Consider the following 19734-nt stretch of genomic DNA (forward strand, 5'->3'; position numbering starts at 1 on the left):
ATCGCAGATGCTGAAAAGAGGGTGGAGTGAACTTTACTTCAGCATGTCTGGTAAAAGTTCCCCACAGACAATGCCTAATGAGGTTTTGATTCTCCAAAGTAAACTTAGAGCAGCCTGTATGAATGCAGGATCTTTTTCTGCTCTGACCACTACCCTTGCAGAAGGAGTTTGCACTACCTGCGTGCCAGCATCTCCACAGGACGCTGTGCAGGATGCCTCCAAGTGCAGTGGAGAAAGCTGGACCGCACCACATGTGACAGGACTCTGCCTTGCTGAACTCCAAGGGCTTGGCTCCGGGAAGGCAAACTCCCAACAGCATTTCAGCTCAAGATTACTCATAAACGCCCTTCAGGTTGTAAGGGTTTTCTGGATGTGGCTGCAAGACAGAGGCTAGGAGGGATGGAGCAAATGTTATTCAGATCAGGGTGCACTCCAGGGCTGCAAGCAACCTCTCCAGCAGGTTACTGGAAAGGATAAAGATTAACTTCTTCCCTCCATATGAAGACAAGTGAACTATGTGCTCTCTATGTGGAAATGGTAGTGGAGAGTTTGCCAGCACTTCCTTTCCTCACGTATCAAGAAGTGAAAAGTGGAAGAAAATATCACTCAGATGATGTGGAAAAATCATAAGACAGGTCTTTGAATTACCTAGAATATCAGAAATCCCAAACAAATTAATCTGTGTCATAGCTGATGGATTTGGGCTGAATCACAGCATTTCATATTTTGATATATTTTTTACACTTCTCTGTCTGCTCAATTCCTTGTGGCATAAAGGCTCCTCCAATGTCCTTGTAAATAAAAACCTAAAAGCCAAAGCTTCATCTTTGAGGTGACTTTACTCAACATCTGCATGATACAAAAGGAACAAGCAGCAGCACCCTAGCTCCTTACATTGTAATGCAGCCCAGAGAGTTTTTCACACACTCATATCATAGAATCACAGAATCCTAGACCGGTTTGGGTTAGAAGGGACCTTAAAGCTCACCCAGTTCCAGCAGCTTGCCACGGGCAGGGAACCAGGGAACTAGACCAGGTTGCTCCAAGCCCCGTCCAGCCTGGCCTTGAGCACTGCCAGGGATGGGGCAGCCACAGCTTCTCTGGGCAACCTGTGCCAGGGCCTCACCACCCTCAAAGGGAAGAACTTCTTCCTGAGATCTCATCTCAGTCTCCCCTCTGTCAGGTTAAAGCCATTCCCCCTTGTCCTGTCCCTACAGGCCCTTGTCCAAAGCCCCTCTCCAGCTTTCTTGTAGCCCCTTCAGGCACTGGCAGCTGCTCTAAGGTCTCCCCTTAAGGATCCTTCTCTTCTCCAGGCTGAACCAGCCCAGCTCTCTCAGCCTGTCTCCAGAGCAGAGCTGCTCCAGCCCTCACAGCATCTCCATGGCCTCCTCTGGACTTGCTCAAGTCTCGACTTGCTCAAGTCCTTTTCACACAGTAGCTTCCCACCATTTGGGATACAACATTAGGCTGCTCAGTTGTGCTCAGCGTTCCTGGGGTCACAGCAGAAGGCAAGGCTAACATGCCCAGGAGGGCTCTGGCATAGGGTGGCTGAGCAGCTCCAGCAGCCTGGGAGGAGGAGTTGTGCTCTCTTCCTTCCTAGGCTCCACCAGCAACTCTGGGCACACCTTTGCAGTTTTCTTCCCCCTGAGTTTGGCAAGAGGGGGATGAGGTGACTTGATAGGGTAGGGCTTTTCTATGGTGAACTTTTGTCATTCATGACATGGGTATTCCCTTTGCACTTCAAAGCATTAGTAACAGCCAAGCACTGAGGAAGCACTAGCAAAGCTGTGCCTTAGTTGCTTTTCTTCCCTTCTCACTTGACTATGAGAATAGCATTAAATTTAAGTGGTCTGGACAGTGTTTCTTATCTCCCTCTGGAATCAGCTGTCCTTACTGGGCTTTTGAATACCCTGTAAATGTATTTTACTACCTTTTTATGTCCTACGCAGCCTGAGAGTGTGTAGGTGAGCCTTGAGTACTCTCCAGCTTTTTCTGCTTAGAACACCAGCTTTTGGTTAAAATCAAAATTGATTTTCAAAATCACCTTTCAATTAACTTGGAAGTCAAAGAGGATCTTGTAACAGCCAGAAAGGAAACAGAAGCTAATAGGCTACATGAGAAAATTGGGGTAGAAATTTGATTAAATCCAGGGCTCATGCTTAACCAATGTGACTGAGAACCATGCACTAGAAATGAGAGGCAGGACTTCCAAGTGATAATTAAGCAGAAAAAGAAGGACAATGTGATATTATTTAATTCACTCAAAGCAACATGGGTAATTCATGCTGTAGTACTACTGCATGACTACATGACTATTACATGACAAAAACTGTATCAGCAATTGCATAAAGTAGATAATTAAATATTAAATATGTACCTTCACGACCTTTAGAAAGTACTAGAATGGATGTCTACCTCAAGACCTAAATTTTCCCATCAGTTATTCCTCTCAGACCCTCTCAAATAAATGACAGTTGTGCGTGGGAAAGGACCTTCATAAACAGGACAACAAGGACACCAGTTTTCAGCTTAAATATTAAGACTGTTCAATGCATTTGCTTCCTAATTGTGAAGACTATTCCAGATAGGACCCACTTGTTTAAGTCTTATCGGAGGCATAAAGTCAAGACCAGGGTACATGCAAGCATTGAAGACAGACACACTTGCAACAGGATGGGACTGCAGCATTCAGTAGTGGTGCTGCCAGGTGAACGCAGAAAGCTTCATAAAATCCTAGCAGACAGAGTGATTTACATCCATATCTGCTATTTATAGTAAAGCTTGTAGATGAAATTAATTCTCTACTTACTTAATAAATACCAACAACAGACTGGGCACAGCATGAGCAACATGCTATGGTTGACCCTTCTCTGAGCATTGGGCTAGATGATCTTCAGAGTCCCTTTCCAACATCAGTTTTCCTGTGGCTCTGTGGTGTTTAATCCATTCTGTTTGGGAATTATATGATGGCAAGATCTTCTTCAGTTAAATATTTTTGCACAAGAAAAACAGAGCCATAAAAACCTAAAACAGCTATCCTCCCTTCCCAAGAAGTAACCTGAAGATAGCATAGTCATCCTTTTTGTACAGGCATACAAACCTCGATGACACACACCCATCAGAAACTTCAACTTGTATGCTGTTCAGAGGTGATGGCTGTTTTTACGTCAAAACAGAATCAGCTATTTTTCATAAAGCTTCCACATACCATCAACAGGTTTCATTGGAGTTACCACTTTTTGTGCAAATGCTACTGATGAAAATGCTGAATGCGTTTGGTCTCAAGACTCATCCCTGAGAACCACCAGAAGTAATCTTCCTTCTGTTTAGTATTTCCCTTTTCAGGAGTGTTTAAAAATATACAGTGCTTAATTTTCCTAAAACTAGTAGACTGTTCTGATAGATTTTATTAATTAAACTGGTTTTGGACTGTGCTCATAATAGCAGGGAAATAATTTAATGGTCAGAGCAAGATGAAAATTCTTATGTTGACCAACATTATGTGGAAAAGGAATGAGACTGAGGGTGATAACTCACCAAAAAGAAATTCAGGAAAAAGGTTTGATGAGCCCCCAGGCTTTGTGAAGGGGATTAGAATAAAATTAGAGCAGAAAAACATTTAGCAGAAAAGGGGTACTAACTGCTGATGGATTACTGGAGACAAGAAGGAATAGAAGAGGATTTCCAGAAGATGGAAACATCTCCTAGCTGCTCTTCTTTCAGTAGGATAACCAGCTCCTGGGACATTTTTCTAAATTAGTATTGTTCAGAAGATGTTCAAATATATTACCTTCAGTCTCTAAGCAGTCTGGACATGCTTTTATTGCCTTGTTTTCCTATGATTCTTACTTCACTGTTTCCACATTTTATTTTTCCCACAAAGCAGATGGCAAGCCAGAAAAAAGCACCATTACCTTAAACATTTAGCAGCATGTGAATTCCCATGTGTGAAGGCTTTTTCTTTTCTCAAGTTCCTCCAGGCCACTAGATCAAACTGCAGAAGTTGTCAAAGCTGGCTAGACTGTGCTAAACATTCCCAGAGAATCATGTTTATACACACAATCATCTATATATTACAGGCCCAAAGCAAGGAAGAGCAACATATCTAACACATGTATACACACACAAGTGCCACTTTTGGGAATAATAGTGAGAAGGTAATTAAAATAGCGATACAGATTGCCAAAACATTATCTCAATATCAAAATAATGCTTTTATCCCAAAGGCAATACTTTTTAGACAGCACTCTGCCAAAAAATGGTGGTTTGGGGGTTTTCCTTTTGGTGATTAGTTTATTTTTTGGGTTTGTTTTTTTTTTTTTTGGTACAGAAGACTTTTTTTTCCCCCTCTCAAAAAAAAAATTGTAAATCTTTTTGAACTAAAAAAATTCCTAGGTAAACTGAGACCTTAAAAGAAAAATTACTACGCACAAAACACACATTCTGTTTAAGTGATTACATTAAAAGTATAAAACTGTAGATGAGTCTAAACCTTCAATGGAACTTAGCATGGTTTTCCTCCTGTTAAACAACTACATGTTTTATCTTTCCCAACAGTACAGTTCAAACTAAAAAAAAATTTAACTGGGAAATCATTTGCAGCGTAGTATCAGAGAGAAGTATTAATTAAGTATGGCCTTTGAAATTTGATCTGCTAACTTTGGTTAATTTCCTGTCTTGAAAAACCATTTGAGGGCATGTTTCTCTATTTTGTCTTCTGTCACCACTAAAATATTTTGGACAGGGGAGAAGCAATTGACTGACATCTCATGTCAGGCTATTTCATGTGACAGTTTTATAGACATGCCTGGAAAATGTGGTCTTCCAAAAGGTGAGTTAGAAAACTGTGCTCACAAAGTAAGTCAAAGTTTAGTACCTCTACTAAACAGAAGAATGAATGGAGTGAAGCTTAAGGCCAGAACTGTTCAGTGTTTTCATTAGTGGTCTGGATGTTAGAAATGAAGAACTTACTAAGTTTACCCATAATACCAAATTGAGGAGAAAGGAGCATTCAAAATCATCTTGACAAACCACTGGACTCATACAAAAATGGGGTGCAGGTCCATAGGGTTAAATGTCAGTTACTAAACCCATATGGGAATAGTCAGCTGCACAAACACAGAATGGAAAAACAAGTGACTTCCCAGTAACTCTGCACAGAAGAATCCAAGGATTATGGTGTATCACAGCGTGAACATAAACTAGATGTTACGCCACTGTGAAGTAGATGAACATTATACTCTGTACATGAATAAGAGCACTGTCTGTTGAGTGCTGAATTGAAGGGAAACCTCTGCAAGCTTTGGAAAGTCCCTGCAGCCAGAACTCCATTGGCATGGAAGGATAGCAAAGATCCCACCTTTTCTCAGAGTCTAAATCAAAGAGCACGGAGTATCATATTAACTTAGGTTTCTAAGAAATATGTTCTATGCCATGAGGTCTTACTACTGAGTTCCCTTTCCAAACATCACAGGTTTGTTTGAAACACATTTTACTTGGCTTCATCAATGAAGACCATGGGTATTCCATTTCAATACACTGGGATGAATGAGTTTGAGGATAAAGCAGATGTCCCCACTTCTTGTGGACGAACATGCATTATAAGGAAGTTCTACTGATCTTCTGCAACACTACCTCAGCCATCATAAACAATTTGTGCTCATTTCTGTGGGTATTTCCTCTTCAAAGTCAACTGGAAAATGGAACTTTATCAGCAGAAAAGCAATAGTTTCTCACATAAACCCATAAAGGAGCAATTCACTAACTTCTCACATGGTTTTGCAGACTGACATATTGTAAGGAGGCTTCGAGGGGAGAGAAGTCTCTGTGTACACTCTGTGTCTCAGCTGACTGGAAACTGGCTCATACCATGGCTACCCTAATTAGATGACAAATGTGAGCTCACACAAGTGAAGGTATGTATCATGTCATTTTCTGCTCAGCTCCTTGTTTGATTCTACAAACCTCAGAAAAAGGGAAAAGAATAAATATTCTGACAGACTTTATTACATCTGCAACTGTGTGTAATATTTCCTATTTACATAACATTCTACTATCTGAAACAATAGTTTCTTGAAAGCAAGAGTTTTGCAGGATATTCAGCTCCATTTACCTTCATTTTCTGCTCCAGGCACAATTAAACCAAGCTCTTGCATTTTGGGTTAAGTCATGAAACATTTTCACATTAAAACTGAAACTATATACAAGCTTTTGCTGAATGCATTGTCAGATCAGCACTGGAAAATTTTAAATCAGGCAGTGTCTGTGAACGGGTGTATGAATAGGTCTTTTTTGGTCCTGTCATTTCTCAGGCACAAAGCCTTTGTAGCAAGGAAAATATTTTGGTCATTCATATTTTCACTGTGTGATTTATAACATTGTCCCAAAGCCCTTTGTGAATTTGAAGTGCTGTGACCATGTTTTTCAGAAAGGAATGCTTAAATATAATATTCCCAGATCCTTGTGTAGGTTCTTAAATGAGGCCCTGATTCTGAAAATACTGATGTGGATGCTTTTAGTTAAATACAGGACTGAATTTTGTCAGAATCAGGGCCTAAATAAGCCACCATTTCAAAAATACCAGCTAGCTTCCAAGGACCATTGCAAGCCACAGAGCACAGAAGCAGGACTATGTCACATAGCTCTGCTGACTTTAATGGGATTACTCCTGCCTTTAAAACACTTGTTGAATGACATCTTTTTTGAGATGGAAGAACTGGATCCCTCTGCCTTAAATGAGAATTGATTAAGATCGCAAAGCAATTAAAAAACGGCAACATGCCTGCTTAGTTCTGTACACTTGATTTTGACTGCTGACAGTAAACACATGTGTCTAATTTCTTCTTTGATGAAGCCTTAATTCTAAATGAATGCATCAGATTTGGGCAGGAGAAGGTCATGCAATATCATACTTTGCTAACTAGTCCCTTTACTCACAGATTTTCTAAGCAAATAAAACCAAAATTGATGAGTTTTTAGAATGCATTTTATTTTTTTAGAAATGACTTCAAGAAAAATAATGAAGGACCAAAAATTACCATTGCAAAGGCTTTCTATTTCTGGGTTTCTACAGAAGGTTGAAACAGAGTCAATATTGACTTTATATGCACTTTACTGTGAAAGGCAAGAATATCTTACAACGCATAACGCGGCAGAGAACATCCAAGTAAAAAGTGAAAGGACATTTCTTTGGATACTTCAAGCCAGAAGGTATTCTAACTCACAGTTTAGGAAGCTATATCTCAGTCAAAGTTGAAGATGATTTAGCTAGACTACATCTGTGCTGAGATTCTCAAGAAAGGGGCAGTGTATTAGGTAAGGACAGTGATAGCCTTCATCTTGTTTACATCTGACATTCTCTAGGGACACCTTGAAACCATTTGATCCTATATACAATCAGCAGCCAGAGACTGTTAGGAAGTAAAAATGGAGCTCCCTATCCCTGCATACATGTGATAAAAGACCTACACAGAGGCTAAACATATTTCCAGACCATCACAAATCAAGTTTAGCAGGCCAAGGGTCTACAATAGCATAGCGAAGAATGGGGACAAGTTCCGCACAAGAGAATTAGAGCAATATGTCATTGAATACCACCTCAGAGTAAAGATTTTGGCTCAGTGGCTATAACAAATCCTTTTAGTTTTACAGCTTATCTCTATCAGAAGCAGCAGTCTCCCAGTTTCTCATCTAGCACATAGCTATATGTCATCAAATAGATCCTCCGGCTCACAAGTGTTTTCCAGTGTTTCAAGAGACATGGTATCCAGGGAATGCTTCTCCAATGTCTTCTGTGAGGCCAGAACAGGTCTGGAAATATAAAGAAAAGAAATTTGAAACAAATTTAGATACAGATATAAACAGTTCCAACATACACAGTGCCAAGGTAACCATTTAATAGTGTATTTTGAGCTTTATGTAAGACCTGATTACTTGCTGAGATGGCAATGGTAAAACAAACAGATGAACTTCAGCTTATAAATGTCAGGGTTTCAGCTATTTTGTTACAGTTTTTGGGACCTTGATAATGACTATTTCACCCACAATTTACACATGGAGAGCTAGGGAGAGCAGAACAAATGCAGAAAACATGGAAAGGATCTGCTCTTCTGTTACTGCAGAGGATAATGCTCTCTGAGTCTCTTTACTTTTTCCTGGCACTAAGCACGCGTCTGTTGTCCATCAGTTTGACATGGAGGCATGTTGAAGAATCAGACTAAGTTGCCTCACAGGTAAAATGCTAGCCTTTCTCCAAAGTAGAGCAGAAGAAAACAAAGGCAAATGAAAAAAATCCTTCCATAAGGCATGAGTCCATGTATTTGGGAACTTTCAAATCCCTGGCCTTCCGCTGTACGTGTGTAATGCTTACATTTGCTATAAATGTATGCAAACAGGAACACTTGCAATTCACTGACATGTGGATTGCTTGGGTGCGGGTTTGCCCTTAGATCGCTGGACACCACAGAGTCCTACCTGAAAACTGAAACTGAAAACGCCTGAATCAGACACCCATGACATTGAATAACATGCCACATTACATCAATTTGTCCTGTTTAGTACTCCTTTGACTGTCCTCATGAAGGACATCAAGCCTAGAGAAAAGAAGGCTCAGAAGAGACCTTGTAACGGTCTTCCAAGGGGACCTACAAGAAACCTGGAGAGGGGCTTCTGACAGAAGCCTTTAGGGCAACAGGGAATGGCTTTAACCTGACAGAGGGGAGGCTGAGATGAGCTCTTAGGCAGAAGCTCTTCCCTATGAGGGTGCTGAGGCCCTGGCACAGGTTGCCCAGAGAAGCTGTGGCTGCCCCATCCCTGGCAGTGCTCAAGGCCAGGTTGGACGGGGCTTGGAACAACCTGGTCTAGTGGGAGGTGTCCCTGCCTGTGTCAGGGGGTTGAAACTTGATAAGCTTCAAGATCCCCTCCATCCCAAACCATTCCATGATAGGATTCTATGATATGATTTTGGACTGATTGGAGTATCATTAAGGGTTGATGGCTTCATGCCCAGGCGTAATCCACTGGTGTAATCCTGACAGAACGTGAAAAATCAGTACATTGCCAAGGCAAATACATCAGCCACCAGGATGGGAAAAAACAGACAGAAGCAATGGCAAGTGTTACCCTCAAATGCTGCCATATGAGGCCTTGCTGCAATAAGGCATGCAAAAGCGATCTAATATTATTCCAGTTCTGAAATCACTTTACTTTCAAACTACTAGTGTGTTTAGATTAGGAGAATTACTCTCTTTGGAAGTCTAACTAGCTTTTTCTGTAAACTCCTATAAAACACTTTCTTTCAGGTCTGAATAAATTATGTCCAAGCATTTTTTCCCTTTTGGTATGCAGTGATATCGAGACAGATGTGTGCCTCATCAGAAGTCACTCAACAAACCTGCCAGAACAGAACCCTTAGCCACTGACTGCTCAGCAAGATCATATCACTCCATGCTGTTCTGATTGTTTGCAATCAATCAACTTATTTGTACCCTAATTTTTTTTTTATTTTTTAAAATATAGGTAGCCTACAACAACACAGTGTGACACTTGAGTTTAATTATTGAACGTGTTCTTTTCCTTTTCTAGGCTGATCTAAAGCATTCCAGCATTTTCTGATTTTGAAAAGTAAGCCTGACAGTGCTTAAGCAATTTCAAAACAACAGTCCTCATTGGCTAAAATAACTATTTTCAACACTGTACATGAGATCACATCTATAATCCAAACCACTGTTGAGTTTTAACATTACACAGTTTGAACTATTAAGCTTCTGTGTTCTTGTAATAACATGGTCCTCATTTAATCTCCAAAAGCTGTAATAGAATGACTGTGTGTAAATCCAACTATACTTGCAAAGTAGAAGCATTAATCTCTTTACACGAAGTTCATAAGCAACTTAATTTTGGTTTTAAGACTTGATGATTCCTGTTTGCACGGCAATTATTCACTAAATGCCAACAGCTTGGTTTGTGCTGTGCAATTATTTTGCATCTTGGATTCTCATTGAAGCTGTATTACCATACTCTTATGCACAACTGAGTTAATTTCCTTAAATTGCAGTGAGTTGTATATCTTCTCTTGCCAAAAAGTCTGTAAGCAAGGCATTCTTCTTGAAAGTTTATTCTTCTGTTGGATCACTTTTTAAAATCTTGCCTTTTGGTAAACTTAAACTCCATTAACACATCTGGAGAACTGCTGACTATATAAGAAATCATTTCATATTTCCTGACATTTAGTTCCCTTCATAAATTGAGACAGAAGACCAGATCCACAGCTGGTGTGAATCACTGGAGTACTAATAATGTCAGTGGAACTCTGCTGACTTACACCAGCTGAGATTCTGGCCCGAGATTTGGAAGAAAGTGGTTAGATTACTTGATATTTCTTTCCACAGCTGAGTAGGAGCCATAGGAAACAGAAGACACGCAACACTTTTATTACCTAACTAACCAACAGTGCAGAAATGCAAAACCATGCAGGGTGATGGCTTTGCATAGCTTGGGAGAAAACACACCACCTCCTTTTGAAGCAGGATGGATAGACTAATCCTTTTTGTTTCTCGTGACGAGTTCACACAGATCCTAGAGAACATCTGCACACTATTCCTGCTGCCACAGACAGCCTGCTCCACAAGATAATGTTTGTGAAGCAGTATGACATAGAAAACAAGCTCCTATATGACTACTACAAATGACATGATGAAGAAGAGCTTCTGAGTGGCAAATAGGCCAGGTTAGACAGGGCTTGGAGAAACCTGGTCTAGTGGAAGGTGTCCCTGCTCATGGCAGAGGGCTGGAACTGGATAAGCTTTAAGGTCCCTTCCAACCCAAACCAGTCTAGCATTCTGTGAAAAACACCAAAAAAAGGTGTAGCCATGATGAAGGAAAATCAGGTCAGAGGTTGCAACATCAGCACAACTGCTCATCTTGAGGTACTATTTGCTAAAAATACGAAAGGTTCTTGCATTTAGCTATGCTCGCATGGCCAGTCCAGCACACTGTGGTTACAATTTTACCCAAGTTTTTGTTCTCAAGCAACTCTCATGAGCTTTGAAAAGAGAAATATTCTTGTAAATTCACATAGCTATAAAAGTTTCACAAGAAACTTAAGTAATCTAGGAGGCATCCTTGTGTCTTAGACCATTGCATGATTCCCCTTATTTTTTTAGTAATTAAAACAAGCAGTTCCAACCAAAAGCTGGCATTTTATTAAAAGAGGAGATTTCAGCTCTCCCAGAAAATGTGTAGGAGATTTTTAGGAAAAGGCTGAATCTCTCAGTGTGTCTCTCTTTCCTTAGCTTGGTTTAATGGTTCATTTTTGGCATTAAATCTGAAAAAAAAAAAAAAAAAAAAAGTAAGGCTTAATAACCAGAGTAGATATTAACAGAGGATATAATCTGATATATACTTTCGCTGGTATCATAAAAATAGGTGGCGGCAGCAGCTCATAAACAGAGAAGTCATATTTATTAGAGCATTGGCATAGCAACAAAGGTGAGGCATCTCAAACACTAATGAACGCTTGCATTGTGACTGATAGGGTAAAAGCTCAGAGCAACATTTGTGCTCCAGAGACAGTACTTTTAGTCCACCCTGAGAGAAAAACTTCTATTCTTTGATTTATCATCAGTCTGCTGTCTTGGCTGTATAAACATTGTTTTCACAGAAAGTCCTCAGAAGAGGGATACTCACCAGCCATGGTTATTAAGGAAGGATTATGAAAAGAGCTTTGAGTAAAGCTCATGGCTATATGTAAAACCTTGGCCTTGAATAACCAAGGCCCTGCAGTGTGAGCTCTTGGGAGACATCACACTGACTGCCTAAGGCTCCTGGCCAAAAAGGAGGAAGTTCAACCATGAAAAGAAAAAGAAATTGTGTAATGGAGGAGGGGAAAAAGCCTCTTACATGAATAGATGCATCAAGAGCACTGTGTGCAGACAGATGTTTTTGAAGTTTAATATTAAAACTGTAAGTAGATTAAATTGAAACTACATGTGATGAAAAAGATGAAGCTATTCCCCTTTACTGATATGCTACAATGACTACAATATATGGTAAATTATAGAAGCATTTTAAATTTTAATTCCATTTCAAATGGAAACTGAAACTCATTAATTGCCTTTAGGTTTTGGCAGTATTATGAGTATTCAACTTCCAGATACAGTCTACTCTGGCATTTATTCCTAGAAATAATAAGAAAACAAACACATATATTTCTAATTGATCTTGCAAAATGTAAACCCCAGCGAGTCATGAAGAGCTTGCTGGATACAATCACCTCCATGGCCTGAAATTACAGCTGATGGACTCTCGCTTTTGTTATTAGCGAAGAAACTGAAATTTTATTGGCCAGTTTCAACCTGTGAAAAATGCTGTGGTGTCAGATATAATCAGAGCCCAAGTTTTACCTGGCCCCAGCACAAACTCACAGAGGCTAGAGAAAAATACTCAAGAAACAGCTAAAAAGAACACTTAAGGGTTATTGTCTCCATTCCTCCTAGAGAACCTTCTATGTGTGGCATTTTCTTACATGCAGTATACTAAACAAACAGTCTAGTCTCAGTTAAAGTCAGCAGACAGGCAATGATGATGATAACCATATGATAATAAATTATGAGGTTTGTATTTTTATTAATATTGCTTTTAATAAATTTATAATAGATTGTTATAATAATGTAATAATATAAACTATTATTAATAATAGTAAGTTTGTTCAATTACACACTTAATGAAGAATATTTTCAGTGCAGCAAAACAAATTTTATATTCATCCAGGGAATCGATGTTCCTCAATAAGCTTCCACCTCTGCCTGAAAGACAAACTGCAACTGCACCTGCATTCATTCCAGTCACTGTGTAGTAAGGTAAGTCTGGAATTCCCTCAATAAACAAAACCTAAAGCAAAACTTCAAAACACAGGACAACTGCTAAACACCGTCTTAAGCTCTTGCAAGCACCACTCTTTGTTTTCTAGAACTAGAAACTATCAAATGGTGGATAATTTTGATTTGTGCCTATATAAATGGTTTGTTTTTTTCTTCACATGTCCCTGGAATCCTTTGGAGGAAGAAAAGCGAACTTGGAATCCCTTAAATATCACAAACATTGACAAAGTCATTGCAGCAAGAACAAAATTACAAACAAATCTCCTACCCTGAAAAGATTCTCATACATCTCTTACTGATCTAAGTTTCAAAATCGTTACAACTTCCAATGACTGGTCTAGATCAATTCTCAATATTATTAATTACTCAGACAGTTTATTTAGTCCTATGAAATAAATGGCCTACAGATCCTCAGAAACCATATGTTATGTCCAAAATGGCTTTACAGGCCACACGCCATGCAGATGAACAATGGTGATACTACTTTTTTAGGCACTTGTATCTGTTCAGTTGCAAATTCCCAATTAACTTCAGTTGGCATAGATGCATGACCTTGTTTAAAAAGAACATAGGTTTAGCAATATAAATATAGTTATGGATCTTTTAATCTGATCAAACACACCTGCATATGCTTACTAACAAAGATCTACTTGAAAACATAGTAATAGATGTGACTTCTAAGAAAAAGCTTAAACCATGTTTGTTTTAGAGAAGTGGCACACATTTCTGTGGCTCATTTCCACTTAAACTCTTTCTTTCTTAAATAAACTAGACCACATTCACCTTGAGGAACATACTAGCACCACTGCCTTCACTGGGAAAAAAACCCAAATCTCATAATTGTAACTACAGGAGTATATAGTAAAGAAAACTTAAGTTTGTTTAAGAATTTTGTCAGGGTCTTTCATAAATCTAGTACATTGCAAATTTATTAGCAAATACTAGAAGTCATTTTTCATAGTCATTAAGCGTTATTTATCACATATACATTTACAAAACACCAGCAGTGGCTAAATTGTGTCATAAGCCTTTTCTAGGCTGTCAAACCTTGAAGCTACTTTCTCTCCCTAACCCTTTCTTATCCCCTCAAGGTAATCATAAACAGTTGCCAGGGACTTAAGGGGACAAATAAAAATCCCTGAGCCAATTTTTCACACAGGAAATGTGTGTCCTCATGTTCCTCCACCTGCTGTCCACAAGGATGGGCTGGAGTGGTGGACAGATAGGTTTTCCGTCTGAAAAACATATGTTGAATCAAATCACAAAAATAAGAGTATTTAACTGGAGGAAAATCCAGCAACCCTAAAACTTAGATAGTGCTTCAGATATTCCACATCTTTTTCACTTCTTTTCTAGTACTGAGGCTCTGAGTGGCTGTTTAAATCTTAATGACTTCAACAGGGGCTAAGCACGTGCCTAAAGTTAAGCATGTGCTTACAAAGAGTGTCTACAAAGAAGACGGAGGCTCCGTTTATACAGGGAGTCACATGGAAAAGATGCGGGGTGATGAGCACAGGTTATTGCTGTGGAGATTCAGACTGGACACAAGAGAACAACCAGCCATCAGAATAGTCTCCCGAGGGAAGTGGTGGATTCCCCAACACTGGGCACTTTTAAGATTCAGCTGTACAGGGTGCTGGGACAACACGTCTAGGTCATGCTAGATCAACCTGGTCTAGTGGAAGGTGTCCCTGCCCATGGCAGGGGGTTGGAACCAGTTGATCGTTAAGGTTCCTTCAAACCCAAACCATCTTAGAATCATAGAATAGTTAGGTCTGGAAAGGACATTAAGATCATCGAATTCCAACCCCCCTGCCATTGGCAGGGACACCTCACACGAAACCATATCACCCAAGGCCTCATCCAACCTGGTCTTGAACACTGCCAGGGATGGAGTATTCACAACCTCTCTGGGCAACCCATTCCAGTGCCTCACCACCTTTACAGTAAGGAACATCCTCCTTCTATCCAATCTAAACTTCCCCTGTTTAAGTTTGAACCCGTTACCCCTCGTCCTGTCACTACAGTCTCTAATGAAGAGTCCCTCTCCAGCATCCCTATAGGCCCCCTTCAGATACTGGAAGGCTGCTATGAGGTCTCCACACAGCCTTCTCTTCTCCAGGCTGAACAGCCCCAACTTTCTCAGCCTATCTTCATATGAGAGGTGCTCCAGTCCCCTGATCATCCTCATGGCCCTGCTCTGGAGTTGTTCCAACAGTTCCATGTCCTTTTTATGTTGAGGACACCAGAACTGCACACAATACTCCAAGTGAGGTCTCACAAGAGGAGAGTAGCGGGGCAGGATCACCCCCTTCAACCTGCGGGTCACGCTCCTTTTGATGCAGCCCAGGATATGGTTGGCTTTCTGGGCTGCAAGCGCACACTGCTGGCTCATGTTTATTTTCTCATCGACCAACACCCCCAAGTCCTTCTCCGCAGGGCTGCTCTGAATCTCTTCTCTGCCCAACCTGTAGCTGTGCCTGGGATTGCTCCGACCCAGGTGTAGGACCTTGCACTTGGCATGGTTAAACTTCATGAGGTTGGCATCAGCCCACCTCACAAGCGTGTCAAGGTCCCTCTGGATGGCATCCCTTCCCTCCAGCGCATCAACCAAACCACACAGCTCGGTGTCATTGGCAAACTTGCTGAGGGCACACTCAATCCCACTGTGCATGTCACCAACAAAGATGTTGAACAAGACCGGTCCCAACACCAATCCCTGAGGGACACCACTCGTTACTGGTCTCCAGCCGGACATTTAGCCATTGACCACAACAGCTTGCGTGTGGCCATCCAGCCAGTTCTTTATCCACCGAGTGGTCCATCCATCAAATTGATGTCTCTCCACTTTAGAGACAAGGATGTCATGTGGGACAGTGTTGAATGCTTTGCACAAGTCCAGGTAGATGACGTCAACTGCTCTACTCCTATCCATCAGTTACATAGCCCCATCATAGAAGGCCACCAAATTGGTCAGGCAGGATTTCCCCTCAGTGAAGCCATGCTGGCTGTCACCAACCACCTTGTTGATTTTCATGTGCCTTAGCATGCCTTCCAGGAGAATCTTCTCCAAGATATTGCCAGGCACAGAGGAGAGACTGACTGGTCTGTAATTCCCTGGGTCATCCATTTTCCCCTTCTTGAAAATGGGGGTTGTATTTCCCTTTTTCCAGTCATCGGGAACTTCACCCAACTGCCATGGTTTCTCAAATACGATGGCCAGTGGCTTAGCAACTTCATTCGCCAGCTCCTTCAGGACCCGCAGATGGATCTCATCAGGACCCATGAAGTTGTGCACGTTTAGATTTTTAAGATGGTCTCGAACCAGTTCCTCTCCTACAGTGGACCCAAGGTCTTCAGTCTCACAGTCCCTGCATCTGCCTTCCAAGACATGGGTGATGTGGTCAGAGCCTTTGCCAGTGAAGACCGAGGCAAAGAAGTCATTCAGAAACTCAGCCTTCTCCAAATCCTGTGTAGCCAGTTCTCCCGAGAACTTCCTGAGGGGGCCTACATTCTCCCTAGTCTGTTTTTTATTTGCTATGTACCTGTAGAATCCCTTCCTGTTATCCTTAATATCCCTAGCCGAGTTTAATTCTAACTGGGCCTTAGCTTTCCCAACCTGGTCCCTAGCGTCCCGGACAACATCCCTGTACTCTTCCCATGCCACCTGTCCTTGCTTCCACGTTTTATAAGCCTCTTTTTTCATTTGAATTCTCCTCAGGAGCTCCTTATCCATCCAAGGAGGTCTGCTGGCCCTCCTGCTGCACTTCCTTCTGGTTGGGATGCAACACTCCTGAGCTTGTAGCAGGTAATCCTTGAATATCAACCAACAGTCTTGGGCCCCTCTGCCCTCTGGGGCTGCATCCCATGGAACCTTCCAAAGCAGGTTCCTGAAGAGGCCAAAGTCTGATCTTTTGAAGTCCAGGGCAGTGAGCTTGCTGCACTCTCTTCTCACTGTCCTGAGGATCTCAAATTCGACCATCTCGTGATCCCTGCATCCCAGGCTGCCCAGGAGAGTCACATTTCCAACGAGCCCTTCCCTGTTGGTGAGCACAAGTTCAAGCATGGCACCTCTCCTTGTCGGCTCCTCTGTTACTTGCAGAAGGAAGTTGTCTTCCAGGAGCCTCCTGGATTGCTTGTGCCGGGCCGTACCGTCCTTCCAACAGATGTCAGGGTGGTTGAAGTCACCCACGAGAACAAGAGCCTGCGAGCGTGAGGCTTTTCCTATCTGTCTATGGAGTGCTTCATCTGCAGGTTCTCCTTGATCAGGGGGTCTGTAACAGATCCCCACAGTAATGTCTCCCATAGCTATGTTCCCTTTAACCCTGACCCACAAACTCTCTGTGGACTGCTCACCTGTCCCCAGACAGAGTTCCATACTCTCCAGCCTATCCCTAACATAAAGGGCAAATTCCCCTCCCCGCCTGTCAGACCTGTCTTTTCTAAAGAGCCTGTAACCTTCCATTCCAGCACTCCAGTCATAGGAGCCATCCCACCATGTTTCTGTGATGCCTATTATATCATACCCCTGTAGACGTGCACACACCTCTAATTCCTCTTGTTTGTTCCCCATGCTACGGGCATTTGTATAGAGGCATCTATACAAATGAAACCGGCTCATTGGTTTGACTGTCTGGAATATCTCTACATTGTTCTGGGCATTTATTATAGGTTCTGGCAATTGACTGGGTGTGTTGGGATGGAATGATGCCCTCCTCCCTCAACACATCTAGTTTAAAGCCTCCTTGTGATTCTGTATTTCTATGCTTTGCCAAGAAAGGTTGGACCAGTTGACCACTGAGGTCCCTTGCAGCCTGCTGTTCTGTAATTCTGTGAAAGCCTCCTGAACTACAGTTTCAGCCTGCAACCTACAACTTCACAAATCAATAAAATTTATATTATTCTTAAAGAAAAATAGATTAGTCCAGTGCCCATATGAAGAAGAGTTCATTCTTAATACTAGACCAGGGTACTCAGATATCACAGAATCACAGACTGCTTCGTACTGGAATGGACCTTAAAGCTCATCCAGTTCCAACCCCTGCCACAGGCAGGGACACCTTCCACTAGACCAGGTTGCTCAAAGCCTCATCCAACCTGGCCTTGAACACTGCCAGGGATGGGGCAGCCACAGCTTCTCTGGGCAACCTGTGCAAGGGCCTCACCACCCTCACAGGGAAGAATTTTTCCCTAATGCCTTGGCTAAAATAGTAGGTATGGCTAAAAGTATCCCCTCTCAGAAGGCTATAGAAGAATCCATGAATGTAATCTTAAAAATGATCTTTTAGAAACATCCTATGACTGAATTAACCGAAGTTTTTCTCCTTACTAAAGAATTTGTACACATATACCTGGGCACCATCAGAAACCTATTATTGCCCAAATTACTTGTTTATCCACAGATCTGCTCAGTAGCTTTTGGATCATTCATTTTAATTAGCTTATTGCAAGAAAAACACTTTGGATCAGTACAATATGTGGATATGACTTACATACGTATTTTCTAATGACACAATGCATTTAGAGCAGCAGGGAGTTCTTTATAGATCTGGGAGCATTGAATTGAATAAACTGACAGCAGGTTACAATTTACAAGTTAAGGTAGAGTAGATAAAGTGTAACAAGCTTTCTCCTCCCCTCTATTGTATATAAAATTGTTTTAGTACCAAGAATGGTGCTTTCCTTTCTGCTGTCTCTTTAACTTCTACTGAACCTTTCCTATGTTCCTCCTGTCGCCCCGCCCCCAGCTGCAAATATGAATTCGTTCAATACTTTTCTGAAATAAGATCAAATATTTGATATTTAAGATCAAATACTTGCCTAGTGACACCTCTGGGAGATGAAACATGTTCAAACAGCAGCACAAAACCCAAAACAAAACAAAACAGAAGGGTCAACAGCATATCTTGCCTACCTTTGAAAACATCAGGAAAAAAGTAAAAACAGGTAGAGTTTGCTGAGACAGAAGACAGCTGGACACTGAAACAAACAGTGTTTTCTGGATAAAATTGAAGTTTTTCTCCTCTCCGTTTTCATCATACCTTACCCATCACACCTTACCCATCTGCTCACCAAGGGTAGAGAACAGACATTGGCTTTGTCCTCCTAAAGCAAACTCTACTCCTTATTTTGGGGTGCACAAAGTGAATGTGGGCTGAAGAGCCTGCTCTGCCTCCTGAACTTCTTAACTCTGATAATACTTCTTTTCACTTCAGACATGTCACTGAGATGCTTTAACAATCTTCCTGTCAGAGATCAAAATGCCTATTCGGTGGATTAAAGAAGCCACTTTCAAATTATGTTTTCGATTATTATATGAAGCAGGAATCATCTGCAGCTCATGATGAAATTGCTATAAGACAGCCTGTATAGCGGGCTTCAAAAGTAATTCTTTCTCCTCCAAAACCCAAACTGGTCTCCATCCATTTGCGCTCGCAGGGTCTGCCTAACCACCAATATCTGCAGTAAGTACTTTACTAGTAGCATGTAACAACAGACCAAATAGCCACATCACTACTTGTTGGACAAATGCTGAAAAAAGAGTCTAGACTGTAAGATTTTTAAGAAAGGCTGTACTACCTCCAAAACCAACAAAACCCCAACTAGCCCAAAGAATGCAACTGGCCTTGTGTGCTGCTTTCACAAAAATTCTTACATAAAGCAGGTTTTTCTTCCTAATGACCCTCTACTTTTTTTTATTTTCATAAATGGTTAAATTCACAGAAAGATTCTTTAGCCATTAAGTTTGAGACATTTCCTTTTCTGGAAGGACTGTTTGCTTATATATTGTATTAGGATCAAGTCTCAGCTTACTCATGCACACATGGACCTCCCCCAGCATTATGGTAATGAAGGT

At 41.3% G+C, this 19734-nt stretch overlaps 1 protein-coding gene across 1 annotated transcript in view; it reads right to left on the minus strand.

The window, feature by feature from the left end:
- Positions 1–6971: 6971 nt before the first annotated feature.
- Positions 6972–19734, minus strand: part of XRCC4 (X-ray repair cross complementing 4) — a 167572-nt gene continuing 154809 nt past the window's right edge. Inside the window, exon 7 of the mRNA XM_062620000.1 lies at positions 6972–7809. Within this exon, the coding sequence (XP_062475984.1) occupies positions 7701–7809 (109 nt within the window). The 3' untranslated portion in view covers positions 6972–7700. The remainder of the gene's footprint in view (positions 7810–19734) is intronic.

This window comes from Pezoporus occidentalis, unplaced genomic scaffold (assembly GCF_034315485.1).
Source record: "Pezoporus occidentalis ecotype Australia unplaced genomic scaffold, CSIRO_AGI_Poc_V1 ctg218, whole genome shotgun sequence".
Lineage (NCBI taxonomy): Eukaryota > Metazoa > Chordata > Aves > Psittaciformes > Psittacidae > Pezoporus > Pezoporus occidentalis.